The 24,275-nt window shown below is 49.5% G+C and overlaps 1 protein-coding gene and 1 long non-coding RNA gene across 2 annotated transcripts in view; one reads left to right on the top strand and one right to left on the bottom strand.

Annotated features, from left to right (window-relative positions):
• KLHL2 (kelch like family member 2) overlaps nucleotides 1-24,275 on the bottom strand; it is a 506,272-nt gene that overhangs the window by 39,646 nt on the left and 442,351 nt on the right. Inside the window, exon 13 of the mRNA XM_085641784.1 lies at nucleotides 22,244-22,384. Coding sequence (XP_085497910.1) covers nucleotides 22,244-22,384 — 141 coding nt within the window. The remainder of the gene's footprint in view (nucleotides 1-22,243; nucleotides 22,385-24,275) is intronic.
• LOC146862576 (uncharacterized) overlaps nucleotides 1-24,275 on the top strand; it is a 276,686-nt gene that overhangs the window by 115,571 nt on the left and 136,840 nt on the right. The window lies entirely within an intron of this gene.

The raw sequence follows: 24,275 nt of genomic DNA, 5'->3' as shown, positions 1-24,275 counted from the left end.
ATTCTAGCCTCATAGGGCAGCCAGTTCAGCGCTTTCAGGGTCGGAGAAATGTGGCTGTTTCTTTTAGATCCTGATACCAATCTTGCCGCAGCATTAAGGGATGCCCTCAGCGGAGCCTGCTTGTATTTAGGGAGACCGCAAAGAGTGGTGCTTCCATAGTCTAATCATGGTAGCACTAAGGCTTGCACTTCCATTTTTAGGTCGGTCTGAGGGAGGAAGGGTTTAAGTTTCCTTAGCAGACTCATCTGGTGATTGGCTCCCTTGGTGGCATTAGTGATGTGCAACTGCATATTCAGGTGTTTGTCTATGGTGACTCCCAGGGATTTCGCAGAGTCAATGATGAGGGGAGAAAAGTCAATGGAGGTCAGGTGTTTCACCCATTGCTCTATCTTTGGTGTGTGATTGGGAGGGGAGATGAGAATGAATTCAGTTTTTTTTTGTGTTAAGCATGAGGTGGTTGTTCGTGAGCCAACTTTGCGTGTTCTGTAGAATAGCGTTGAGGGTGATGATGTCTTCTGGAGTGGAGATTTTCAAATACAGCTGTGTGTCGTCCGCATACAGGTGATATAGGATATTCGCAGATTTCAATGCGTTCGCTAAGGGTTCCATTAGTAGGCTGAAAAGAATAGGTGATAGGGCTGAGCCTTGGGGAACACCTACGTTGACCACAGATGGCTGAGAGAGAGAATTCTTCATCTTAATTCTTTGTGTTCTGTTATTAAGGAAGGAGGAGAACCAATGTAACAATGGTCCAGAGAGGCCCATCATTCCCTCCAATAGGGACAGTAGGTTGTCACGTTTAACAGTGTCGAAGACGGAGGATAAGTCAAGCAGTATCATTAGGCACGATTCATTGTAGTCGAGCATTTTTAGTATGTCATCCAATATGTGGGTGAGTGCAGATTCTGTGCTGTGCCCTTGGCGGAAACCAGATTGGTGATGGTCTAAGAGGTTGTAATTATCAATATGATTGCATAATTGTATTTGTACACATTTCTCCAGTAGTTTCTTCAAAGTGGGGATGTTGGATATGGGGTGGTAGTTGTTGAGCTCTGATGGTATGGCATCAGATTTCTTTAGTATAGGTGTAACCTGCCCTATTTTAAGACAGTCAGGTATGGAGCCTTGTCTCAGAGAGGCATTTACAATTTTTGCCCATAATGGTAGGATGGATGTTTTTATCATTTTGAATAGGGCCGGAGGAAGGGGGTCAGAGTAGCGATTGGAGGGATTGATTGCTAGAAGAGTTATAGATTTTTTGATGAGAGATTGGCGCAAAGGTGTTCCAGGAGGCATTGTTTTTTGTGACTTCCCCCGGAGAGCTGAAAAGGACCTTGAGTTGTGAATATCCGTTAGCATCAATGGCCACCGATTGTGGGAGGGTCTTCTTAGATTGGATGTCGAGCTCGATGATCTTTATCTTTTCACGGAAGAACTTGGCAAGCTCATCGCAGGAAGGTGTATCCAGGTCGTTTAGATCCGTGGAATTCGCTGTGTTGCGAGCTTGTTGCTTGACGATTTCGAAGAGTTTTTTGGGACGGTTGATTGCTTGGTTCAGCTGGGTTCTGAAAAAGTCTGCCTTGGCCTTTAGAATCTTCCTGTTGTATGAGTTCCTTAATGTTCTAAGGTGCTGTAGGTGAACATCGGAGGGTGCAGATTTCCATAATCGTTCAGTAGCTCTTAGCTTGCGTCGCTCCGAGTTTAGGGAGTCATTGAACCAAGGTTTGGAAATTTTGAAGGACACATTTATTTCTTGGAGGGGTGCTGTGGAGTCCAAGATTTCAAGCATCATGGAATTGTAAAAGGCTGCGAGGTCATGGACATCCTCCATGTCAGTTGTGGGGGTCAGGACGGAGCTGTAATGGTTTACCAACGTGATGGGGTTGATGTTCTGTAAGTTCCTTTTCCATTGTTTTGTTTTTAATGGTTGACTCCTTTTTGGAGTATCCTCGATATTGATGGAGAAGAGGATGCTGTGATGGTCAGTCCAGTCGCAAGGAGTGATGGATTCTAATGAGATGATGCTCGTTTTTGCTATGATGAGGTCCAGTGTCTCTCCCTTGTTGTGAGTTGGGCTGTCACAGAATTGGAATAAGTCCAGGTCTGCCAGAAACGCTTTAAGACATCGTACACCATGGTCGTTTGCATTGTTCCAGTGTAGATTGAAGTCACCCAGGAAAATGTGTGGTACTTGTGAGTTGACGTTGGATGAAATGACTTCCATTAACTCGTCGATGAAAGTCAAGTTATCCCTCGGGGGTGGTAGAATAAGTGGAGCTTGCTGGCGAGGTGCTTATCATCAGAGATATTGATACAGAGATATTCGCAGGAGGATAGAGCGATGGAGTCTACTTGCTTGACTGAGATTGTGTTATGATAGATGTAGGCTAACCCACCTCCCGGGGCCACATTTCTATCTAGGCGGATTAGGTCGTGACTAGGAGGAACCAATAGATCAAGGATGGGGGAGGAGGAGCTGTTTAACCATGTTTTGGTGAGGACGATAATGTCTAGATCATCCTCTAGGATTAGGTCGAAAATGTCAGGTGCATGTTTGCTAGCTAATCTGCAATTAATGAGTGCACACTTTATCTTATTAATAGAATGGGTTAGTGTAGTCTGCTCTATGTTGATATTTGTGAGATTATCTCTATTTGCGGATCTGTTATTGTGTGTGGTTTCTCTGAAGGGGTTGGTTTGAATGGATTGGATAGTGCCACATTGTGACGTACGGTTATCTGTTGCTAAGACATATGATATGAGGAGGTTGTCTATGTCGCTGTCGGATAGTTCGACGTTTGTCCTCCCAGGCCAGGAGGTGGAAGGTAAGTTAATCTGAATACTATTGTCAGGGCGTGAGATCTTAGGGATGTCTCTACTAATTTGTGGACTGATTTGGTCACTCTGACTAGTTTTCTCGTGGTGAGAAATCTTGGGGAAGTAGCTACCAGTTTGGAGATTGATTTGGTTCACGGTGGAGTTGGTGGCTCTGTGTACGTTTAGAAGTTCTTTGGTGATGATTGATAAGTTATGCATCTCGGTCTTGAGATGGGCTAGGCCTGAAGCTAACTCATTGAATCGTGAAAACCAAACAGAGTTGGGAAGGTTAGTAGTATTTGTAGGTGTATGTTCTTTCATGGAGGGCGATCTGCCGGTAGAGACTGTATGCGTGAACGCGTTCTCCGGTTGCATGGGGATGTCCTCATTAGGATGCAGGGCAGTAGGGCCATTTTGATGGTGGCTAGCCTACCCAACCGTGACATCATATGTCTCCTCCAAGTCAGAAGTTCCTCCCAGGTCTCAGACAAGAGCGTCATATAATTCACCTGGGCTGTCTTTTCGACCGTCGGGAATATCTGTAGCCCAGATAGGAAACGCCCTTTAAGGTCCATATAAATGGGAACTGCACCGCCAGTTGACATTGGTCAGCTTTGTGGATAGTTAGGATAAGGGCTTGCATTTTTTGGATGTTAGTTTTGAAACCGGAGACTTGGCTAAATTCTTCTTTTTCCTGTAGGAGAGGAGGTAGGGAGGCAAATGGCTGTTTGAGGAAGAGCACCACATTGTCCGCGATGAGCGAGACATTGTGTTCCCTGTCTCCCATCCGGATCCCTGTAATTGTGGGGTGCTTGCGGATTCTTTCCACAAAGGGCTCCATATAAAGAGCGAATAATAGGGGTGATAACGGGCACCCCTGCCAGGTACCCTTAAAGATCCGGAAGGGCCGAGAGTCGATCCTGTTCACTCTGATGCGTGCCTCTGGGCTACTATATATACAGTCCACCCACCTCAAGAACCGCTCGCCTAAACCAAATCAGGACAGTACCTGTTGCAGATATGGCCAGTGGACCCTATCGAAGGCCATCTCCACCGACAGGAGCAGGGCGGGCTGCCTGGTGCATCGGATCTTATCCAAGAGGCAAGAGGTAGCGCATTTGCTGTGTCCCATCGATACATCTGCGCTCCGGTATGAAGCCATATTGGTCAGGGTCCACCAGACCTTGCATATAAGGGGCCAATGAGCAGCAAGGATGCTAGTGAATATTTTCAGATCAATGTTCAGTAGGGATATGGGGTGGTATGAAGTGCAATTTAATGGGTCCTTACCCGGCTTATGGAGGGGCCCTTGACCTCCCTCCCACAACCAGTACCAGAGGAGAAGGTGGTGGCTGTCAGTGAAATGAGGGCCTGACTCCTCTTCCATTTCCACCCCATGAGAACTAAGATGAAAATCCGGTGTTGACAAGGGGAGAGAACTGCAATAGCCCCGGTGTTATTGCCCAGTATGCAGGCACCTGTGTTGAGTCCCTTTGTAGTTCTAGTGCCCTCGGAGTATCCAAGAAATATGTCAACCAGGAAGATGTTCCCCTGTGTCTTTCGGAAATTTCCCCTGTCACTTTGTGACCCTTTCAGGAGCAGCGCTTCCTGTATCCCCGGAGTGTCAAGCTGATTCCCAGTCTCTAACTGTGGGGGAAGTGCCTCCAGGTAGCCCATAGGTAGAAAGAAAGCGGAAAGGTTGAGAAAAGAATGAAACAAGAAAAACATCAACAAGAAAACAGCCCTTGGACAGGCATTGGTCTCACCATAGTGAATGGGTCCATATGGCCGGCAGTCGGTCTTCATCTTGGTAGGGGTGAGCTCCATCCACCAAGGCTGATTTCGTATTTCCTCCCAGTACTTGTTAGTGGCCATTGGTTGCTCGTGGGCAGAGTGAGGGATGTGTGGCTTTGGAGGTCTCCCCACTACCATCTCGATTCTGCGATTGCCGGAGGAGGCCTTCTCTTTCTTTCTGGCTCACAACCCACTCGGAGGGTCGTAAATGATTCTCATTCCTGGTCCCACGCTGCCTTCCCGGTTTCAGTGTCTCCAGGGTCACTGCAGCCTCTATCTGATACTCCAAAGTTCTCCCTTCCCCTAGGTTGAGCCCAAGCACTTCCTGTGCTTCTTTTAGAGACCATGTCACATGCATCATCTTGTTCCAGACAAAGGCCAGTTAAAATGAGTTCCCTTAGTGGTAGGGGATTCCTTTCTCCCGAAGATTAGCGGTGGCCGGTTTCAGCTCATTGCACCGCTGCAGGGTAAGGGGAGAGAGGTCCTGGTAGATGCCTACTTGAAGCCCCTCAACCGGTATGGTCGTTTTGTCTTGGGTTGCATTCATAATGGCTGCTTTCTACTTGTATGAATGAAGGCATGTGAGGATGTCTTGTGGTTGGCCCGGGCCTAAGGCTGGTCTTTCAGCTCGGTGAATACGCTCCAGGGTAATCTCCGTGTCTCTCAGCACAGGTGCAACGCGCTGGAAATGGCGAATAACCCAATCCTCCAGTTTCCCGCCTGAAGCGGCACTCCCCTGATGCAAATGTTGGACCGCCTCGACCGATTTTCAAGGTCTTCGAGGAGGAGGCAAAGTTTGTCATTGCGGTTCCTGAGTTCCAACAGTTCCCGAGCGAGGTCGGTGAGATTCTCTTTCTCTACAGTCGCCAGACCTCTCAAGTGAGACTACACGGTCGCCCAGTTCCAGGATCTCCGTTCTGATCTGCTTTATGTCGGAGGCCACATCCTGCCTTAGACTCACAAAGTCTTCCCAGAGGGTGCTGAAGAATTGTTCCAAGAATTGACAAGTGACCGGTTCCTCTGTGTTCGCACACGCGGGGACTGTGTCTTTCTCTTGGGAAGGGACTGGCAACTGATCAGAGCCAATTCGATCTGCTTTCTTAGTGCCTGGTTTTTGTAGGAGATCTTTGATAGTGGCCTCCTTCTTCATGCGGTGGGACATCATCTCAAGGGGACTAAATGGTAGTGGGGCCAAAAGACCCTCTCCCAGTTAGCAGGGTGAGCCCGGGTCACTAGTAGGACAAAGGAGGGTGTCTGTTCACCTTCTATCAAAGTCAAGGGCAGTGGGGCCTCAGGTCGCTATTTCCCAGATGAGGTCAGGAGCACGCAGTGAATAGTCTCTTTTCCCTTTTAATGAGTGGGGTCCCCCAACCCAGGGTCTTCGCTCAGAAACAAGGGGTTTTCATTAGTGTTGTGGGTCCTGCTGTGGCTATCAGAGTCCAGGGGCTCAGTTCCTCTATTGCCCTCTGAGAGGAATGTTCTTACCGCCCTTGTGTTGCTGCAGTCTCCCTGCCCCGCTGCCGGTGGTTCCCACTTTCTCCCAGTCGGTGCCAATTCTGGCTTACCTTTAGACTGGCCCTTGTTGCTGCTTCTCGAAGCCTGTACTCCGCAGGCCTCCTGCACAGATCTGTTGGAGGTTCCGGGCTGCCATCAGGAGTTTCGGTGTGCCCAGGAGTCTCCCAGGCCAGATCTCGCACCAGGCGCCTGTGTCCCGACACTGGGCTCCAGGCACACAACTGCTGCGCCACCTCGGGGCCCACTCCAGGCCCAACTGCGAAGATGGCCACCGAATTTTCGCGGCCGCTCGTGAGTGCGTCCCAGGGCACCAGTCCAGACTCAAATCGTTTATGTTGGCTGACCGTCTCTTCGGGTCGGGACCACAGCCTGCGTCAGCTCGGCGGCTCTGCTACCGGCCTCTGCATCTCTGCCGCACAGCGCCTACGTCCGTCTGGCAACAGAAAACTCAGTCTGTCCCCTGCCTTGGTTGCTCCAAGTCACGGTCCCTGCTTCCCCGGTGTGTTGAGTCCTGGGATGTCTTTGTTGTAGCCATTTATCTGCCATGGCGAGTGGAGCTCTGTGGAGTCATTGTTACTCCGCCGCCATCTTGGCGACGCCCCCCATGAGACTCTATTTATACAAAAAGGGCTTGGTCACGTCAATTGCTTTACCATTTATTGGCTGCACGTCACTCTTCTTTGCAGCCTCCGTAATTGGCCAGTGCAGCCACATTGTCATTTCCGATTATTTCTTTGAAGCATGGACCAAACACAGATTGATTTGTTAATTTGTGCTAGTCCGCTGATCCCGACGTGATTCAGGTACTATTTGTTCCTCTCACTCCCCCTGCCTGCTGCTGTCTACACAGCTCTTGAGCTTTTTTTCTTGTTTTATTTGACTTATCCACACCCCCTCCCTGTTTCTTCTCATCCCATCCCTCCTTCTTCTCCTACTCCTAGCCACCCTGTCTCTTCAATTCTGACTTGAAAGCGCTATGAAGAGGCTAACACTGGCCATTTTATAGTGCTTTTTAAAATCATATTGTTATCCTCCAACACCACCCGTTCCCTTCCAACCCCTCTCCACCCCTCCTTAGGCACCCCCCAACCGAGTGCGTCTCTCTGGTATACCTCCTCCCCCACTCTCTCCCTCGTTGTGTTGTGGTATGTCTTAGCCACTGTACTTCCCTCCGTTGTTCCTTGCCTCCACCCCCACCCACCCTCTGTTGTCTGTGTAGGTCTCCTTGACTCACCCTCCCTCCTCTGTTTGCATCCCGCCCGCAATAAAAAAATAAGCATTGGTAAAGCAAATAGGTCTCACCTATGAGAGATCCATCGGCTTTGTCAATGTTAAATTAAATATGTTGCACAGCACATCTGCTGTGCAACATGGCTGAAAGTAAAAAAAAGAAAAAAATAGTGCTATGACACGGCCACGTCATAGCGTTTTTATTTTCTACTTTTAGCCATGCTGCACAGTAGCCGCACAGCTTTTCAAAATGGCTAAAGAAATATTAACAAAGCCAATAGTGCTCGCGTAGCCTCAACCTATTGACTCTGACAATGCTTTTCTGTGCATGGTTTGACTTCTAAATGGTACTTTTGTCTCTTTTCTAGGACCAGACCTTTTCCCTCCATACCCCTCTCCCCAGCTTTCCACTACTACTCTCTGGCATTCAAGTGATTCAGATTGGCCTTGGCATTGTCAGAAAATGTGGCACAAGATGTGGACCGACCTGTGAACAAAACAATCCTAGGCACATCTGTTTTTCACTTCTCACAGGCATCTCTCATCATGAAGGCTGCTGGGTTATCTAAGGGGGTGGTAGCCATCTCAGAGTTATCTAGGCATCTGTTTCATTGTGCCTGTATGTCGTCCAGAAAGTGTCTTGAAGTAAACACGTCCCTACGATCATTGTGACAAGCCACTTGTTTATCCTGTAAATCTGTATGGTAAATGGAGTAAAATAGTGGGCTTCCTTCAGCTCTGCAGCAAAAAGTTGTGAGTATTCTTTAACTTTTAGAACTTTCCTATTCACTGCTTCAGATCGATGACAATGATAGTGAAAGACAGCCGGAAAGTGGTGATTCCGCGGCCTAAATTAACGGTACATGAGGTTTCATGTAAGAACAGCTTACTGCACTTCCCTACGCCAAAGTGAAAGGGCAGGAATGCACCGTTTTAGGCAATATGGTGCATCTCTGTCCTTTCCCCCTGCACTGACGCCGTTCCGGCAGCCTAGCGCCAACGCAGGTACCGTTTCACCATGGTGCAAGGGTGCCTGTGTTGTGGGCAGGATTGTTTTTGTCCAGGAAGGGTTACCTTCCTGCACAGAAAAAAACCTAAGAGGCGTTTTCCTCTTTCTATGTGTGCTGCAGAAAGCAGCACACATAGAAAGAGGAAAAGATGAGGAGAAATAAAACTATTTATCCTCGTTAAGCCTCACTTCGGAAGGCGTAAGGTTTTTGCGCTTCCCCAAGTTTACAGGCTGTCGTAAATATTGGGAGTCAAAATCCATGGGTGTTGCATGAGAAAACCCATGCAACAACCATTGAACGCCTCCCGAGGGAAGAGTAAGGCAACACAGTGATTTGCGCTGCCTTGCCTTACTCCATAGCTATTAGGCCATTCAAAGCTACGCATAGTGACTTTGGGTGGCCTCATAGATATGATTTGTGCAGCAGGAGTGTCATAAAATGTGCTGTTATGGCGGCACAAGGAGTTCATAAATATGCCCCAAAGTTCTTTTAAATTGGCTTGCCTGTTCTCCGTTTGAAAGAAATGGTATCAGTAAAGATGTATCGCTTACTTTACACTTCATTTGTAGGTTTAAGTTCAATCAATCAATCAAGCAATCAATGTTTGTTAGGCACGATTACTCACCCGTAAGGGTCTCAAGGCGCCAGCGGGGGGGTGGGGGGGGGTCAGATGTGTGCAGTTTCCATTCCATCAAGGAGGGGGTCTGTCGAAGAGCCAGGTTTTGAGGTTTCTCGCGAAGATGGGGAGCGATGTTGTCTGTCTGAGGTGGAGCGGAAGGGCGTACCAGGCTCTGGCTGCGAGGAAGGAGAAGGAGCGGCCTCCTGATCTGGTCTTTCTGGTGCGGGTGACCACAGCGTAGGAGAGTTGGGCTGATCGTAGGGTCCTTCGAGGTGCGTGAAATTTGAGTCAGTTGTTCAGGTATGCTGGTCCGGTGTCGTGGAGGGCCTTGTGTACGTGGGTGAGTATCTTGAAGGTGATTCTGGCCTCGATGGGGAGCCAATGGAGTGTGCGCAGGTGCTGGGCGATGTGGCAGTGTCTTGGCAGGTTGAGGACCAGTCTTGCGGCAGCGTTCGGGATGTTTTGTAGCTTGCGGGTGAGGTTTTTGTTTATTCCGCCGTAGAGTTCGTTGCCGTAGTCGAGCCGCTGGTGACGAGGGCATGAGTGACGGTCTTTCTATGCTCGAGGGGGATCCATTTGAAGGTGTTACATAGGAGGTGGAGGGTGTGGAAGCAGGAGGATGCGACGGAGTTGATCTGGCAGTCCATTTTGAGCTCGGAGTCCAGGATGATTTCAGGTTTGCGTCCGTGGGTGTGGGTGGGCTTCCGAGGGCGGGGGTCCACCAGGTGTCGTTCCAGACATCGGGGTTTGAGCCCATGATGAGTACTTCTGTTTTGTCGGTGTTGAGTTGTAGGCAGCTGCTTTTCATCCATTTGGCGACGTCTTCCATGCTTTCTTGAAAGTTGTGTCTGGCGGTGTTGGGTTCGTTGGATAAAGAGAGAATGAGTTGGGTGTTATCTGCGTATGACACAAGATTGAGTCCGTAGGTTCTGATGACCCTTGACCCTAGCTGGTAGGTCGCTCTCCCGCTCCACAGCGCCGCCTGTGTGTCTGCCGCTGCTGCTGCTGAGTAAGTAGTTCACTGCATTGTCTGTACTGCTTGATCTTTGTTGTGCCCGTAACTGCTTTTTCTCCGTCCTTCCCCGCCGCCTGTACTTGCTCTGTGCCTGTTTTTTGCCTCTGTTCCCCTCGCTACCCTGCATCTCTGTGCCTGTTTTCGCCTCTGTTCCCCCACTGCCCCGCGTTTCTGTGCCTGCTCTCGTCTCTGTTCCCCTCGCTGCCCCGCGTTTCTGTGCCCGTTCTCGCCTCTGTTCCCCTCGCTGCCCCGTACCTCCATGTCTGCCTTGCCTTGCCTTCTGTAGCTCCGTTGACCCCCTCACCTGTGCCTCTTGCCTTCTGTACCCTTCGTCGTCCCGCTCTGCTCCCGCCGCTACCTCCCCTGCGGCCCCACCCCCTGACTGCCCATTCGCTGCCCCACCTCCCAGCTGCTCCTCCCTCCCACCTCCCCATATATGCCGGCCACTGCGCGGTGAGGAGAGCGACCCTTGACCCTACCTGGTAGGTCGCTCCCCCGCCGCACAACGCCGCCTGTGTGTCTGCCGCTGCTGCTGCTGAATAAGTTGTTCACTGCATTGTCTGTACTGCTTGATCTTTGTTGTGCCCGTAACTGCATTTTCTCCGTCCTCCCCCGCCGCCTGTACTTGCTCTGTGCCTGTTTTTTGCCTCGGTTCCCCTCGCTGCCCCGCATCTCTGTGCCCGTTTTCGCCTCTGTTGCCCCCACTGCCCCACATTTCTGTGCCCGCTCTCGCCTCTGTTCCCCTCGCTGCCCCACGTTTCTGTGCCCGTTCTCGCCTCTGTTCCCCTCGCTGCCCCGTACCTCCATATCTGCCTTGCCTTGCCTTCTGTAGCTCTGTTGACCCCCTCACCTGTGCCTCTTGCCTTCTGTACCCTTCGTCATCCCGCTCCGCTCCCGCCGTTGCCTCACCTGCGGCCCCGTATCCTGACTGCCCATTCGCTGCCCCACCTCCCAGCTGGTCCTCCCTCCCACCTCCCCATATATGCCGGCCGCTGCGTGACCGCGCAGTGGACGCGTGCAGCGGGTGCACCGCTGGTGCGCCAAAGGCGCGCGCCTAAGGCAAGCCGTCTGCGCCCGTCCATGCCTGGACCGCGCCCAGTGCCAGAACCCCTGGTCGCCGCACCCGCCACACGGAACGCCGCCACTACGATGCCAGCACTCTGCATGCTCTCAACCCCGGACGGACCCACTCCTGCTTCAAGGCCGCCCGAAACGCACACACGGCCCCTTCACCTGCCGGAGCTGCCGCTGCACTAGCCTCAGAACCGACGAACCACCGGCTAAACAAGACCCCAACCACCTCCGATGCATCCTACTGAACACTCGCTCCGCACGCAAACACGCCGTCAAGCTCTGGGACCTACTCGACACAACATCCCCGGACGTCACCTTCCTGACAGAGACATGGATGAACGACTCCTCCGCACCCGACATCGCCATAGCCATCCCAGACGGCTACAAGATCATCTGCACAGACCGCACCAACGGAGTCGGAGGAGGAATCGCCATCATCCACAAGAACAGCATCAGGGTCTCGACCAGCACCGCCGAACACATGCTTTTCCAGATCCACACAGACCCCAACTCCACCCTCAGAGGCACCCTCATCTACCGACCGCCCGGACCACGCCCCCAGTTCAGCGACTCCATCACCAACTTCATCAGCACGCACGCCCTGGCCTCCACCGACTACATCCTCCTCGGAGATCTGATTTTTCACCTTGAAAACAACAACGACAGCAACACCACAACCCTGATCAACAACCTCGCCAACCTCGGACTGAGGCAACTCGTCACCACCCCACCCACTCCGCCGGCCACACGCTCGACCCCATCTTCTCCTCAAGCCCGCACGTCTCCTTCAACCACACCACCGAACTCCCCTGGACCGACCACCGCTGCATCCACTTCACCTTCCAGAAACCCACCACACACCACCGCACCCAACAGTTCCCCCGCCGCTGCTGGAGAAAAATCACCGAAGATCAACTTCATGCAAACCTCACTCTCAGCCCACCCACCGAACCCGCCAACGCGGACGACGCTGCCCTCAGCCTCAGACGCTGGATCGAGGACTGCGCCAACAACCTCGCCCCGCTGAAGAAACCTCCCCCACAGAGACACCAGCAAGAGGGCCAGCTGATTCACCCCAGAACTCCCAGCCTCCAAGCAAGCCTGCCGGAAGCTAGAGAAGAAACAGCACAGCGAACAGACCCCGGACAGCCTCGCAGCACACAAGGATGCCATCCGCAACCATCACCACCTCATCAAGGCTGCCAAGAGGACCTCCTTCAAAGACCGCCTCGACAACAACGCACAAGACAGCAAGGAGCTTTTCAATATCGTGAAGGAACTCTCCAATCCCAGCTCCAACACCAATGACATCCCGCCGTCGCAAGCCCTGTGCGACTACCTCGAAGAAAACAGAATCCTGGACCCTTCTCAGTCAGGGTTCCGCAGCAACCACAGCACCAAGACCGCCCTCATCACCGCCACCGACGACATCAGGACCCTGCTGGACAACGGTTAGACCGCGGCACTCATCCTCCTAGACCTCTCCGCCGCCTTCGACACCATCTGCCACCGCACACAACACGCACGACTCCACGCCGCAGGGATCCGTGACAAGACTCTGGAATGGACCTCATCCTTCCTCTCAGGCAGAACCCAGAGCGTCCGCCTCCCCCCATTCCGATCCGAAGCCTCCAAGATCATCTGCGGCGTACCCCAGGGCTCCTCCCTCAGCCCGACACTGTTCAACATCTACATGACCCCGCTTACACACGTCGCCCGACAACACGACCTCAACATAATCTCCTACGCCGACGACACCAAGCTGATTCTCTCCCTCACCAAGGACCCCACCACTGCCAAAGCCAACCTCCACTAAGGAATGAGGGCCGTTGCCGACTGGATGAGGGCCAGCCGCCTGAAGCTGAACTCGGACAAGAAGGAGGTCCTCATCCTCGGCTCCAACCCTTCAGCCTGGGACGACTCCTGGTGGCCGACAGCACTAAGGACAGCCCCGACACCCACAGACCATGCACGCAACCTGGGAATCATCCGCTCAACGCTCACAATGACCAAGCAAGTCAACGCCGTCTCCTCCTCCTGCTTCAACACCCTCCGCATGCTCCGCAAAATCTACAAATGGATCCCAACGGACACAAGAAAGACAGTCACCCAAGCCCTCATCAGCAACAGATTCGACTACGGAAACGCCCTCTACGCGGGAGTCCCGACCAAACTCATCAAACAACTACAACGCATCCAAAACGCCTAGGCACGACTGATCCTCGACATACCACGCCACAGCCACATCACCCTCACCTGAGAAACCTGCACTGGCTCCCCATCAACAAGAGGATATCCTTCAAGCTCCTCATCCACGCACACAAGGCACTCCACAAGACCGACCCTGCCTACCTCAACAGTCGACTCTCCTTCTACAACCCCAACCACCAGCTACGATCCGCCGACCTTGTACTTGCCACCGTTCCTCGCATCCGAAGAACTACCACCGGCGGAAGATCCTTCTCCCACCTCGCCGCCAAAACATGGAACACCCTACCGCTGAGCCTACGACAGACCCAAGACCTGCTGACCTTCAGGAGAACACTCAAGACCTGGCTCTTTGATCAGCAGCAGCCTCCCCCCCCCGTCCCCTCCAGCGCCTTGAGACCCTCGCGGTTATGTAGTGGGCTTTACAAATGTTTGATTGATTTATTGATGGGGGCGAGCGGAGCCATGTACACTTTGAAGAGAGTGGGGCTGATGGAGGACCCATGGGGGACTCCGCAGGTGTTTGGTGTAGGGGCCGAGAGGTAAGGGGGGAGTCTGACCCGCTGCGTATTGCCGGAGAGGAAGGAGTGGATCCAGTTGAGGGCCTTGTCCCAGATCCCTGCGACATGGAGTCTGCGTATTAGGGTGTGGTGAGAGACTGTGTCATACACCGCTGAGAGGTTGAGGAGGATGAGGGCTATTGTTTCTCCTCTGTCCAGTAGGGAGCGGATGTCGTCTGTTGCGGCGAGGAGGTCGGTTTCTGTGCTGTGGTTTTTTCTGAAGCCGGATTGGGAGGAGTCGAGGATGTTGCGCTCTTCGATGAAGGTGGCGAGTTGGCTGTTGATGGCTTTCTCAATGACTTTTGCTGGGAATGGGAGCAGGGAGATGGGTCTGTAGTTCTTGAGGTCGGTGGGGTCCACAAAGGGCTTCTTCAGGAGGGGGTTGATCTCGGAGTTTTTCTAGTTGTCGGGGAACGAGGCGTTCGTCAGAGAGTGGTTGATGCCGTGGCGGAGTGGATTGACTTCATTGTCTTCAGTGTGTCTTCGGTGGTGAGGGCTGTCCAGTTGTCAATCGTTGGCTTCAGGGTGTCGGGGTGGCTGGTGAGGGTTCAGTGTGTTGGTTGTCTTCGTCGAAGTTGTGGTAGATTTTCTTGATTTTGAGGTGGAAGAAGGTGCTGAGTTTGTTGCAGAGGTCTTGTGAGGGAGGGATGTCCGTAGACTCGCTGGTGGGTTGGGCGAATTCCTTGATGATGCTGAAGAGTTCTTTGCTGTTGTGCGCGTGTGTGGAGATCCTGTCTTCAATTGTTTTTTTTCTCCTTTTTCTGATAAGTTGGTGGTGGGCTTTGGTGGCGGCTCTGAAGTCGTGGAGGGCATCTGTACATTTGGAGTTCCTCCAGGCCTTTTCAAGGCGGCGGCACGTACGTCTGGATTCTCGAAGTTCGGTGGTGAACAATCTGGCTTTCTTGGCGTGAGTGTTGATGTTTTTCTTGAGGGGGGCTACGTTGTTGGCGCTGTCGGAGATCCATCTGTGCAGGGTTCGGGCTGCGGTGTTGGGGTCGTCGTCTTCCGCGATGGTTGGGGTGAAGTTGCTGAGTCAGGAGGTGAGCTAGCAGTTGGTGATTTAGGTCCAGTTTCTTCGTGGTAAAAGGTGCTGGTGTCTGTGGATGGTGGGTGTTCTGAAGGTGAAGTGGACGCATCAGTGGTCTGACCATGGGAGTTCGGTGGTGTGGCTGAAAGTGATGGAGTTTCCAGTTGTGAAGAGGGGGTGGAGGGTGTGTCCTGCTGAGTGTGTGGGTTCGGTCACTATCTGGCGGATTACAATGTTGTGGAGGTTGTCCAGGAGGGATGTGGTGTTGGGGTCTAGTTGGTTGTCGAGGTGGAAGTTGAGGTCTCCCAGCAGGGTGTACTCAGTGGATGCGATGGCATGCGGGGAGATGATGTCCGTGATGGAGTTGGCAAATGGTACGTGGGGTCCAGGGGGTCGGTGGATGAGGGTTCCCCGGAGGGTGGTGGTAGGGCTGGCCAGTATCTTGAAGTGAAGGTGTTCCATCAGGTCTGTGGGCTCGTCGGGAGAGTGTGCTCAGGCGGAGGGTGGATTTATGGACAATGGCGATTCCTCCTGTGCGGGTGGGGCGGTCCTTCCCGGAGATCTTGTATCCTTGGGGAATGGCGATGGCGATGTCTGGTCCCGAGGTGGTGTTGGTCCAGGTTTCGGTGAAGAATGCTATGTCCGGGTTGGTGCGTTCGAGTAGGTCCCAGATTTCGGTGGCGTGTTTGTGGAGTGATCTGACGTTGAGGAGGATGCATTGCAGGGTCGTCGGTATGGGTGTGTTCTTGCGGGCGGGTTATGCTGGGTCCGCGTTTCTGGTGGTGCTGCAGGTGTGACAGCTGAAGGGTCCGTGGGTGTCGGCTGGTGATGCTAGCTTGCAGTTGTTGTTGCAGCCTGGGTTGAGTGTGTGGAGTGCTGCTGGGTCGTAGCATTGACATTGTAAAGGTTCAGGGTTCCTGGCGCTGGGAAACGGACGGGCGAAGACGGGCTTGCCTTTGGTGCGCCTTCGGTGCGCCAGCAGCGCGCCCGCTGCGCGTGTACTCTGCGCAGATGCGCAGCGGCCGCCATTAAGTAGGGGTCGGGGAGGGCTGGACAGTTGGGAGGAGGGAGCAGGGAGGGGAAATGGCTCGGGCTGGTTGCGCTGGGGGAGGGGCCACGGGGCAGCAGCGGCGGGAAAAACGGGGTAAGCAAGCAAATGAAGGAGAAAAATGAAAGAGGAACGAGGGTGAAAAAAGTAAAGAGAAAGACGATAAGAATAAGGGGTGAAACGGAGCAGAAAGCAGAAGAGAACTGCTTTAAAGAGTGAAGGGGTGAAAAGCTAAAAGGGCTAAAATGGAGAAGAAAGCAGAAGAGAACTGCTGTAAAGAGTGAACGGGTGAAAAGCTAAAAGGGTGAGAACGGAGCAGAGGGTGAAAGCGGAGAAGAAAGTAAAGAGTGAAAATGAAGCAGAAAGCAGAGGGGAAAACGGAGCAGAAAATAAAGGGGGAAAACTAAGAAGAAAGGAGAGGGTGAAAAACGGAGCAGAAAGCAGAGGGTGAAAACAGAGCAGAAAGCAGAGGGTGAAAACGGAGCAGAAAGGAGAGGGTGAAGGGGGCAGAAAGCGGAGCGAGAGATGGAGTCTGAGTAACACTGGACCACCAGGGATGAGGCGCAGCTATAACCTGCGGGTGGAGGAGGGCCTCGAACACCTAACACTACAGGAGTGCAGGGGTTCGTCAGGGCCTCACTTAATGGTGGAGCTGCGAGGGTGGGAGAGCAGTTTCACTGACAATGAGTCAGTGGTCTTGGTCACCTTTCCCCGCAGTGATCGCCATTAAGTAGGGTCGGGGAGGGCTGGACAGGTGGGAGGAGGGAGCGGGGAGCGGAACTGGCTCGGGCTGGTCGCATTGGGGGAAGGGGCGGCGGGGGCAGCAGCGGTGGGAAAAATGGGGGAAGCAAGCAAAAGAAGGGGAAAATAAAAGAGGAACGAGGGTGAAAAAGTAAAGAGAGAGTGAAAGAGTAAGGGGTGAAAAAAGTAAAGAGAGGTATAAAGAGTAAGGGGGTGATAAGAATAAGGGGTGAAACGTAGCAGAAAGCAGAAGAGAACTGCTATAAAGAGTAAAGGGGTGAAAAGCTAAAAGGGTGAAAACGGAGCAGAAAGCAGAAGAGAACTGCTGTAAAAGAGTGAAGGGGTGAAAAGATAAAAGGGTGAAAATGTAGCAGAAAGCAGATGGTGAAAGCGGAGCAGAAAGTAAAGGGTGAAAATACAGCAGAAAGCAGAGGGTGAAAACGGAGCAGAAAGTAAAGGGTGAAAATGGAGCAGAAAGGAGAGGGTGAAAAACAGAGCAGAAAGGAGAGGGTGAAAAACGGAGCAGAAAGCAGAGGGTGAAAATGGAGCAGAGGGTGAAAATGGAGCAGAGGGTGAAAGCGGAGGAGAGGGTGAAAAACGGAGCAGAAAGCAGAAAGTAAAAATGGAGCAGAAAGGAGAGGGTGAGGGGGGCAGAAAGCAGAGCAAGAGAGGGAGTCAGAGGTCCACTGGACCACCAGGAATGAGGCGCCGGTATAACCTGTGGGTGGAGGAAGGCCTCGAACACCTAGTACTACGGGAGTGCAGGGGCTCGTCAGGGCCTCACTTAATGGTGGCGCTACGAGGGTGGGAGAGCAGTTTCACTGACAATGAGTCAGTAGTCTTTCATGTTTCATTGTTAAAGAACATGTTTCTTACACAGAAATGAGGATTTTAAGTCGTTAGTTATTTCCTAAAGCTGCCCCTGAACTAGGAGACAAAAGGTTTTAACTGAAAACACAGCACCTTTGCACACAGACTGTCGCCAGCCAAAGACTGCCATGTGGTGCTGCCGCATGTGAGTAAACATCAGAATAGTTGTATGAATTGTTTGTGGTGGATGAAAGTGGATTCAAACTGCTAGTATTTGAAACTGTCCCCTACAGACTGCATACTGATCTCCGCAATATGTGCCAAATATATGTAACAAATCATCCGTCTGTCAGGTGTGCATGGCTGTATTGAAATGAATGGATATTGGAAAGCAGACTTCTCTTTTAGCAAACAGTTTTACAGCAATACCTGCTCAAAATTAGCTCTGGCACTGGGATAATTACCTGGCCAGTATTTGCCAAAATATGCTGAAACAACAAAATCCCTGCTCATTGACATGTCTTGAATATTTTCAGTGGCCATGCTTAGAACAGGATAAACTTCCACCAGCTCACCTGCCACATGTCCTAGTACACCTGCCAATGGCAGAAGCAAATGCTCCTCAAGGGGTATGCCATTTCATGTTTCTATAGCACGAACAAGACCCTTCCGGGTGACAGAGTGCTTTACAATAATAATGAAATGATGCTATGAAACAAAAGTTATGCTATGTACATATAAGTGGAGTAGGTCATGTGGCAAAGGTTACATAAGCAAATAATAAAGTCAAAATATTAAAAAGAACAGATACAGACACACATAGTCATTTGAAAGATTAGCATGGGCAGAGTCAGATAGGTGTCTGGGCGGTGTGTGGAGGGTTGGGCAACAGACAAATAGCGCAGATCTCAGACATGTGGATGGGCGTGATAAATGGAGCCTCACACGGGCACTTAAGCGTCTCGCTTGAGGAGAGGGAGGTATAGCCTCAGTGTGAAAGAAATCTGCTGCTAGTAGAAGTTTTACTTCTTTTCTGAAGGAGGAGGAGGGGTTGCACCTGGTCTCCGGAGGAAAAGAGTTCTAAATTTTAGCAGCCATTCCAGAAAAGTATCGATTGTAGGTTTTCCTTTTGCTGAAGTTTTGTGGCCTAAGTAGGAAGGAACTTGTGCTTCTGGAAGTTTTGTTTCCGCCAGATAGGGTCAGTTTCTGGGACAGGTGGGTAGGGGAGTTGTAATGCAGCGCTTTATGAGTCATACAGGCAATTTTGAGATGGACCCTGGCTTCAAAGGGTAACCATTCCAGCAAGTGGAGGTAAGGGAGATATGGTCTGGTTTTTTGGAGCCAGTGATGAGCCTTGCTGCCGAGTTCAAGGTAGGCTTCAGCGGTGCAAGTTTGCTTTTTGGGAGGCCCACAAGGATGGCACTACCAGAGTCTAATTTGTATATCACAAGTGCTTGAACCCCACTGTTTTGATATCTTCTGTGGTAAGGAAAGGTTTTAGTTTCCTTAATACATAAAGTTGCTGGTTAGCTGTGCTGGTGGTGGCACTGACATGCTTTAGTATGGTGAGGGTATTATTCAAGAATATATCTAGGGATTTAGCGGAGTCAGTGATGTGGGGGTGTACAGTTCAAGGCAGTAGGATGTGGAAACCAGTCTTGATATCAGGGGCGGAACTGGGTGGTGAGGTCAGTAGGAATTCTGTTTTGAGGGCCTTGAGTTTGAGTAGGTCACACGTCAGTCAATGTTGCGTTTTTGTTAATGTATTATTAATGGTGCTGATGTCATCAGGTAAGGTAATTTTCATGTAAGGTTGAGTATCATCTGCATACATGTTATAGGAGATGTGAGAGAGTTTGAGGTTTTCAGTCAGGGGCTCTATGTACAGATTGAACAGTGCTGGGGAGAAAGTGGAACCTTGGGGATACCTAGTGTATCTAGCAACTGATCGGTAAGAGTGTGATGGATTAGGATGCATTGAGATCTGTTGTGAAGGAAGGAGGAGAACCATTTTAGTACGATACCAGAGAGACCCATTCTCCGTTCTAATAGGTTCAAAAGGTTTCATGATTCACAGTGTTGAATGCAGCTGATAGGTCAAGCAGGATTAGTAAGTAAGATTCGTTCTGATCGAGTAAACGAAGAGCGTCAACAATAGCAGTGCAGTTTCAGTGATATGACTCGGTCTGAAACCGGATTGGCATTGGTCAAGGAGATGGAATTGCTCAATGTGATTGTGAAGTTGTATGTGCTTACATTTTTCTAGGAGTTTGGCCAAAGTTATGATGTTGGAGATAATTCAGTAGTTTTTGGAGTTAGACTGGTCGGCGCTGCTTTTGTTTAGGATAGGAGTAACTTGTTTGCTTTTTAGGGAGTCAGGTATGGAGCCTTGATAATCCTAGTCCATAAGGGGAGTAGGAGGTGACTGGACTCATTGAGGAGTTTGGAGGGAAAGGGAACGTTGAAGTGGTTGGAGTATTTCAGAGAAGTTAGAAGTTTTGAGATGTCACTTTTATCGAAGGTTTTGAAGCTTGGCCAGGTGGCATTATATTTAGGTTTGTGGGCACAGGTTATCAGGCCTTCTTCATGAGCATGAGTGTGGTGAAGGAGGCATACACACGGTAAGAGTTTCAAAGTACTCTGGATCTCAGTGTTGATTAGCATGGTTTTCTCAGCAAAGACAGAGGGAAAGGTTTTGCAGTTAGGTATGCTTTTGATGTCAGAAGATGGGGCATTGATTTCACTGTTCATTTGGTTTTTGACAATTTCGAACTATTGTTTGGTTGATTAATTGCCGTATCAAGTTGTTTTCAAAAGAATGCTGTTTTGGAGTTCCAAATGTGCCTATTGTAGGCGCTCTGTCTTTTTCGTAGAAGTTTGAGGTTAATCAGAGATGGGGTGGATTTCCATGCTTGTAGTTACTAATAGCCGATATGGTGAATGGGTTGATGTTGCGGGTGTCTCTTACCTATTGTTTGGCTTTCATAGGTTGGCCCTTAGAGTTAACTACTTTTTCGGAGATGACGAATGTTATGTAGTGGTGGTCTGTCCAGTCACAGGGTAGGGTAGATTTGAATAGTTTTTTCTTTTGCAATGATTAGATCTAAGCCTGGCCCCTTTGTTACGGGTGGGGCAGTTGCAGGCTTGGATAAGTGGAGGTCCTAGAGGGAGGATTTAAAACTGTTCACAAGAGGGTCACTGGTGTTGTTTCATTTTATGTTAAAGTTATCAAGAAAAATCTGATTGTTATGCTCTTCATTATTGGAAGAGATGATTTCCATGATCTGTTCGATGAATGTGTGATTGTAGCCGGGAGGGTGGTAGATTGCGTGGAGAGAGCACGTAGAGTTGTCATTGGTGGTAATGTTGATCTTAAGGTATTTGTAGGAGGGAAGAGATAGAGAGTGTGTTTGCTTCATATTTAACATAGACCTGTGTATACAGGCTAGGTCGCCTCAGGTGCGACCTGATCAGTCTAGTCTGATGATGTTATGACTGGGAGGAAGTTGTATTTCCAGAGTTGTGGATGCAGACTCGTTCAACCAGATTTCAGTTAGTATAAGGATGTCAAGGTCACGGTTAAGTATAAGATCAGCTATATCAGCCGCATGTTTCACCGCTGAGCGACCATTGATTACCCTGCATTTAAAAGAGGTTTTGGTGGTGATAGTAGAGGTATGTGAGAGGGATACTTACTTGAAGTTCTTGTTATTGATGAACCTGGAGTCGGGGTGGGATTCTCAAACAGCTTGGGGAATAATGGTCGGAATTTTCCAGCAGGTCTCTTGGTCAGTAGAAACAAGAATGTAAGTGGCAAGGAGGGCAGGGATATCATAATTCAATAATTGTCAAACTAGCCTTTTGGGTTGGTGGACCAGCTAGCAAGTGTGGCCTCGGAATTGGCAGATCTAGCGGCAGTGTGGCATTTGGAAATTGGGGTGTTGAGATTCTGGAGGTGAGTCGTGTGTAGGGACCACTTATGCTCCATGTTGGAGGTGATATGCACTAGTTTCAGGCTATCAGTCCTAAAGAATTGTAATTGAGATTTTATGTTATTATGTGTAAAGAGTGGTTTGCGATTCCTGATCGGTTCCTGGCAGATATGGAGATCTGGGTGAGTCCGAGCAGATAGGAGGGCAGTCGTAAGAATGATCCACAGGCAGCATCTTAACAGAGGTAGGTTGATAGGGAGTGGGGTAAACATTGTCCCCGTTGATAGGGGAGTTGGTACAGCTATATGGTGCAAAATCATATAGTTTTATGCTAATTTTAATAGGAGGTGCAAATCTCGGAGAACACCCGCGGCTAGCATTATTTCCATTGACTGCTTTTCCACCTGATTATAGCTCCGAGCTCTAAATAATCACCGTGTTATTATCCCTGTATAAAGGCAGAGCTTCAGCAGTGCCACTTGCACCATCTAAGCCAACAGTGGACATCCCAACAAAGATCTAGAGAGAACTAGAGTGGAAGAATGAATCTGAGTTGTTGCTTTCAACACCCATGGATGTCGCATGTAAGATGATGTTGCCTTGTGAGAATTGCTGCTCTGCTCTTATACCTGTAGTAATGCTATGCTCTTATTAGGCACTCTGCTATTCCTTGAGGTGTAGTTCGGGAACTATAGTTTTTCTTTAAATAAATAAACCCAAGGTGTCATTGTGCCATCACAAACGCACATCTGCATCATGTGTTATTATTACAATCTTCCAATATTTGCAACTTGAGTATTTAAGGAACTGTAAAGAGATTCCACAGTAAGACCTGGGACGCACCTGCATTTCTTCGGCACATGTTCATATCCGCAGCCTGTTTCCATTCCCCCGCCGCAGGGTCGTATACTTCAACACTTTTTCTAACCAATGGACCATCATGACCTCCTACTGCATACAGTAAACCATTTAATGCTCCGACACCTACAAGAAATACATCAATTAAAGTGTGTGTAATTGTAAAGATGTCAATGTTTCCAAAAAGTCTGAGCGGTGACACAGACTTCCGGTTAGTTTTTAACATCCGTTTAACCATAATGCCATTGACTTTTTATGGTATCAAAATGTTTCTCCTGAATATAGCATGGCTGGCAGAATACAATTCAGTTTTACTATACTTCAAAACATTCTTGCAGAGCAACCAATAATGGCTAGTCTGTTGAATGCTTCAGTATTTGGTTTTATATTTTTAGCATTACAGCATACATTTCAAGATGCCTCACATCACCATGACCATGCCACTTTATTCATGGCTCCTAGCCCATTGCTCCCATTAACATAGATAATTTCTCCATAGCCCTATGTCTGTGGCCCTCCCAGCCCTAGACTATCTAGTCTCCCTCTGAGGCTGCCAGATAATCTCCCTTTGGTTATATCGCACTCCAAGTCACTTGTAGGGGGACTAAGCATATTTCTGCAGCCACAATTTTGTGACTGGCCACATCACCCAAGAACAGCATCCTCAAGCATGCTTCCTGGATATTTTCACACAAATCAAGGGTAATGGGGAAGACGAAGTGCCAGAAAACATGGGCTGGGATTGTGTGGCTGAAGACAATTACAGGAAGACTTATAAGCTCACACTTCCCTCAAGCAATGTCAATGTAAAACCCGTAGCTTCTTCCAATCCGCAATCGATTATGGGAGAACATGATATGTGTTTAAATGATGTCCAACTCAAATACAATTAGGGTTTCGGAGAAGCAAACAAGAAGACTCTGCAGGTGTTCCTTGCTGCAATGGACTGGGTACTCTTTTTTTTTTTCATTTTGGAAAATCTTTTTATTGGCATTTCGTTATTTTACAAGGTCCACATTTTAAGAAATCAACATCACCGAGAGTTAGTACAGTAATTACAAGCCTTTCTGTTCCCGCGTTTTATAGCATTGGCTAGGAATATGTGTCATTACCCAACATTCATTTTTGTATCTAGAGGCGATGTACTTGTACAGCCCGTGCGAACATAAGCTATTCACTGTAGGATGTGCTATTATTACTCATGTGTGGACCTTTTATACTGGTACTGGGTAACACCGACTATTGTATGTTCCTGTAATATGAACATAACTCTGCAACGTGGGTAATTTGAACAGGGATTCAAATCAAATATCTTTATTCGGATATTTACAAATAACCATAAAAGATGCACATCATCAAGTCAACATACTTTTGTTAAAAACCACAATCAAATATACATAATACCCTAAAATCATCAATACATAAAATCCCAAAATGCGAGATCATAAAAAAGCAGGACAATTAAGTGCTAAGGTTCATTTGTCGGCAGCCTTCTTGTGCCTATTAATGATTGTCTATGGCAGAGAGGATACTTTATAATCATAATAACAAGGTAGCAGTCCTAGTAGTTAGTCCTCTCCTCTGGTATTTCTTAATCTAACTGCCAGTCGCAAAAAGTGCACAGTGCTAAATAATACAAATGGGTCAGCAGAGAGTTTGAGAAACAAGAGGGCCACTTTAGCCTGTCTAATTCCCGCGCGTTTCAAGATGTTTTTTAGAAACCGCTTTCTGGGAAGGTCGTAAAATGGATATATGAGAACAAAGTGGATGGTGTCTTGCGGAGATCGTTGATCGCAGCCGCAACACCCTTTTTTGCTAATATCACTCGTGTAACCAGCTGGAACTGATAAAATGTGGTGCAGGAGGTTTAATCTGAATCTTGTTATCAGGAATCTGTCATGTCTGTTATGTATATTGGACAGATAGAATTCCATCCCCGCACAATTTTTTGTAAGCTGGTGTTCTCTTACGGTAGATTTCCGCCCTTTCCTTTCCTCTCTAACGTTAGCTACATATA

Source organism: Triturus cristatus, chromosome 2_2 (genome assembly GCF_964204655.1).
Source record: "Triturus cristatus chromosome 2_2, aTriCri1.1, whole genome shotgun sequence".
Classification (NCBI taxonomy): Eukaryota; Metazoa; Chordata; class Amphibia; order Caudata; family Salamandridae; genus Triturus; species Triturus cristatus.
Note: the sequence above shows the minus strand (reverse complement) of the source record. Positions and strands in the feature narration are given on the sequence as shown.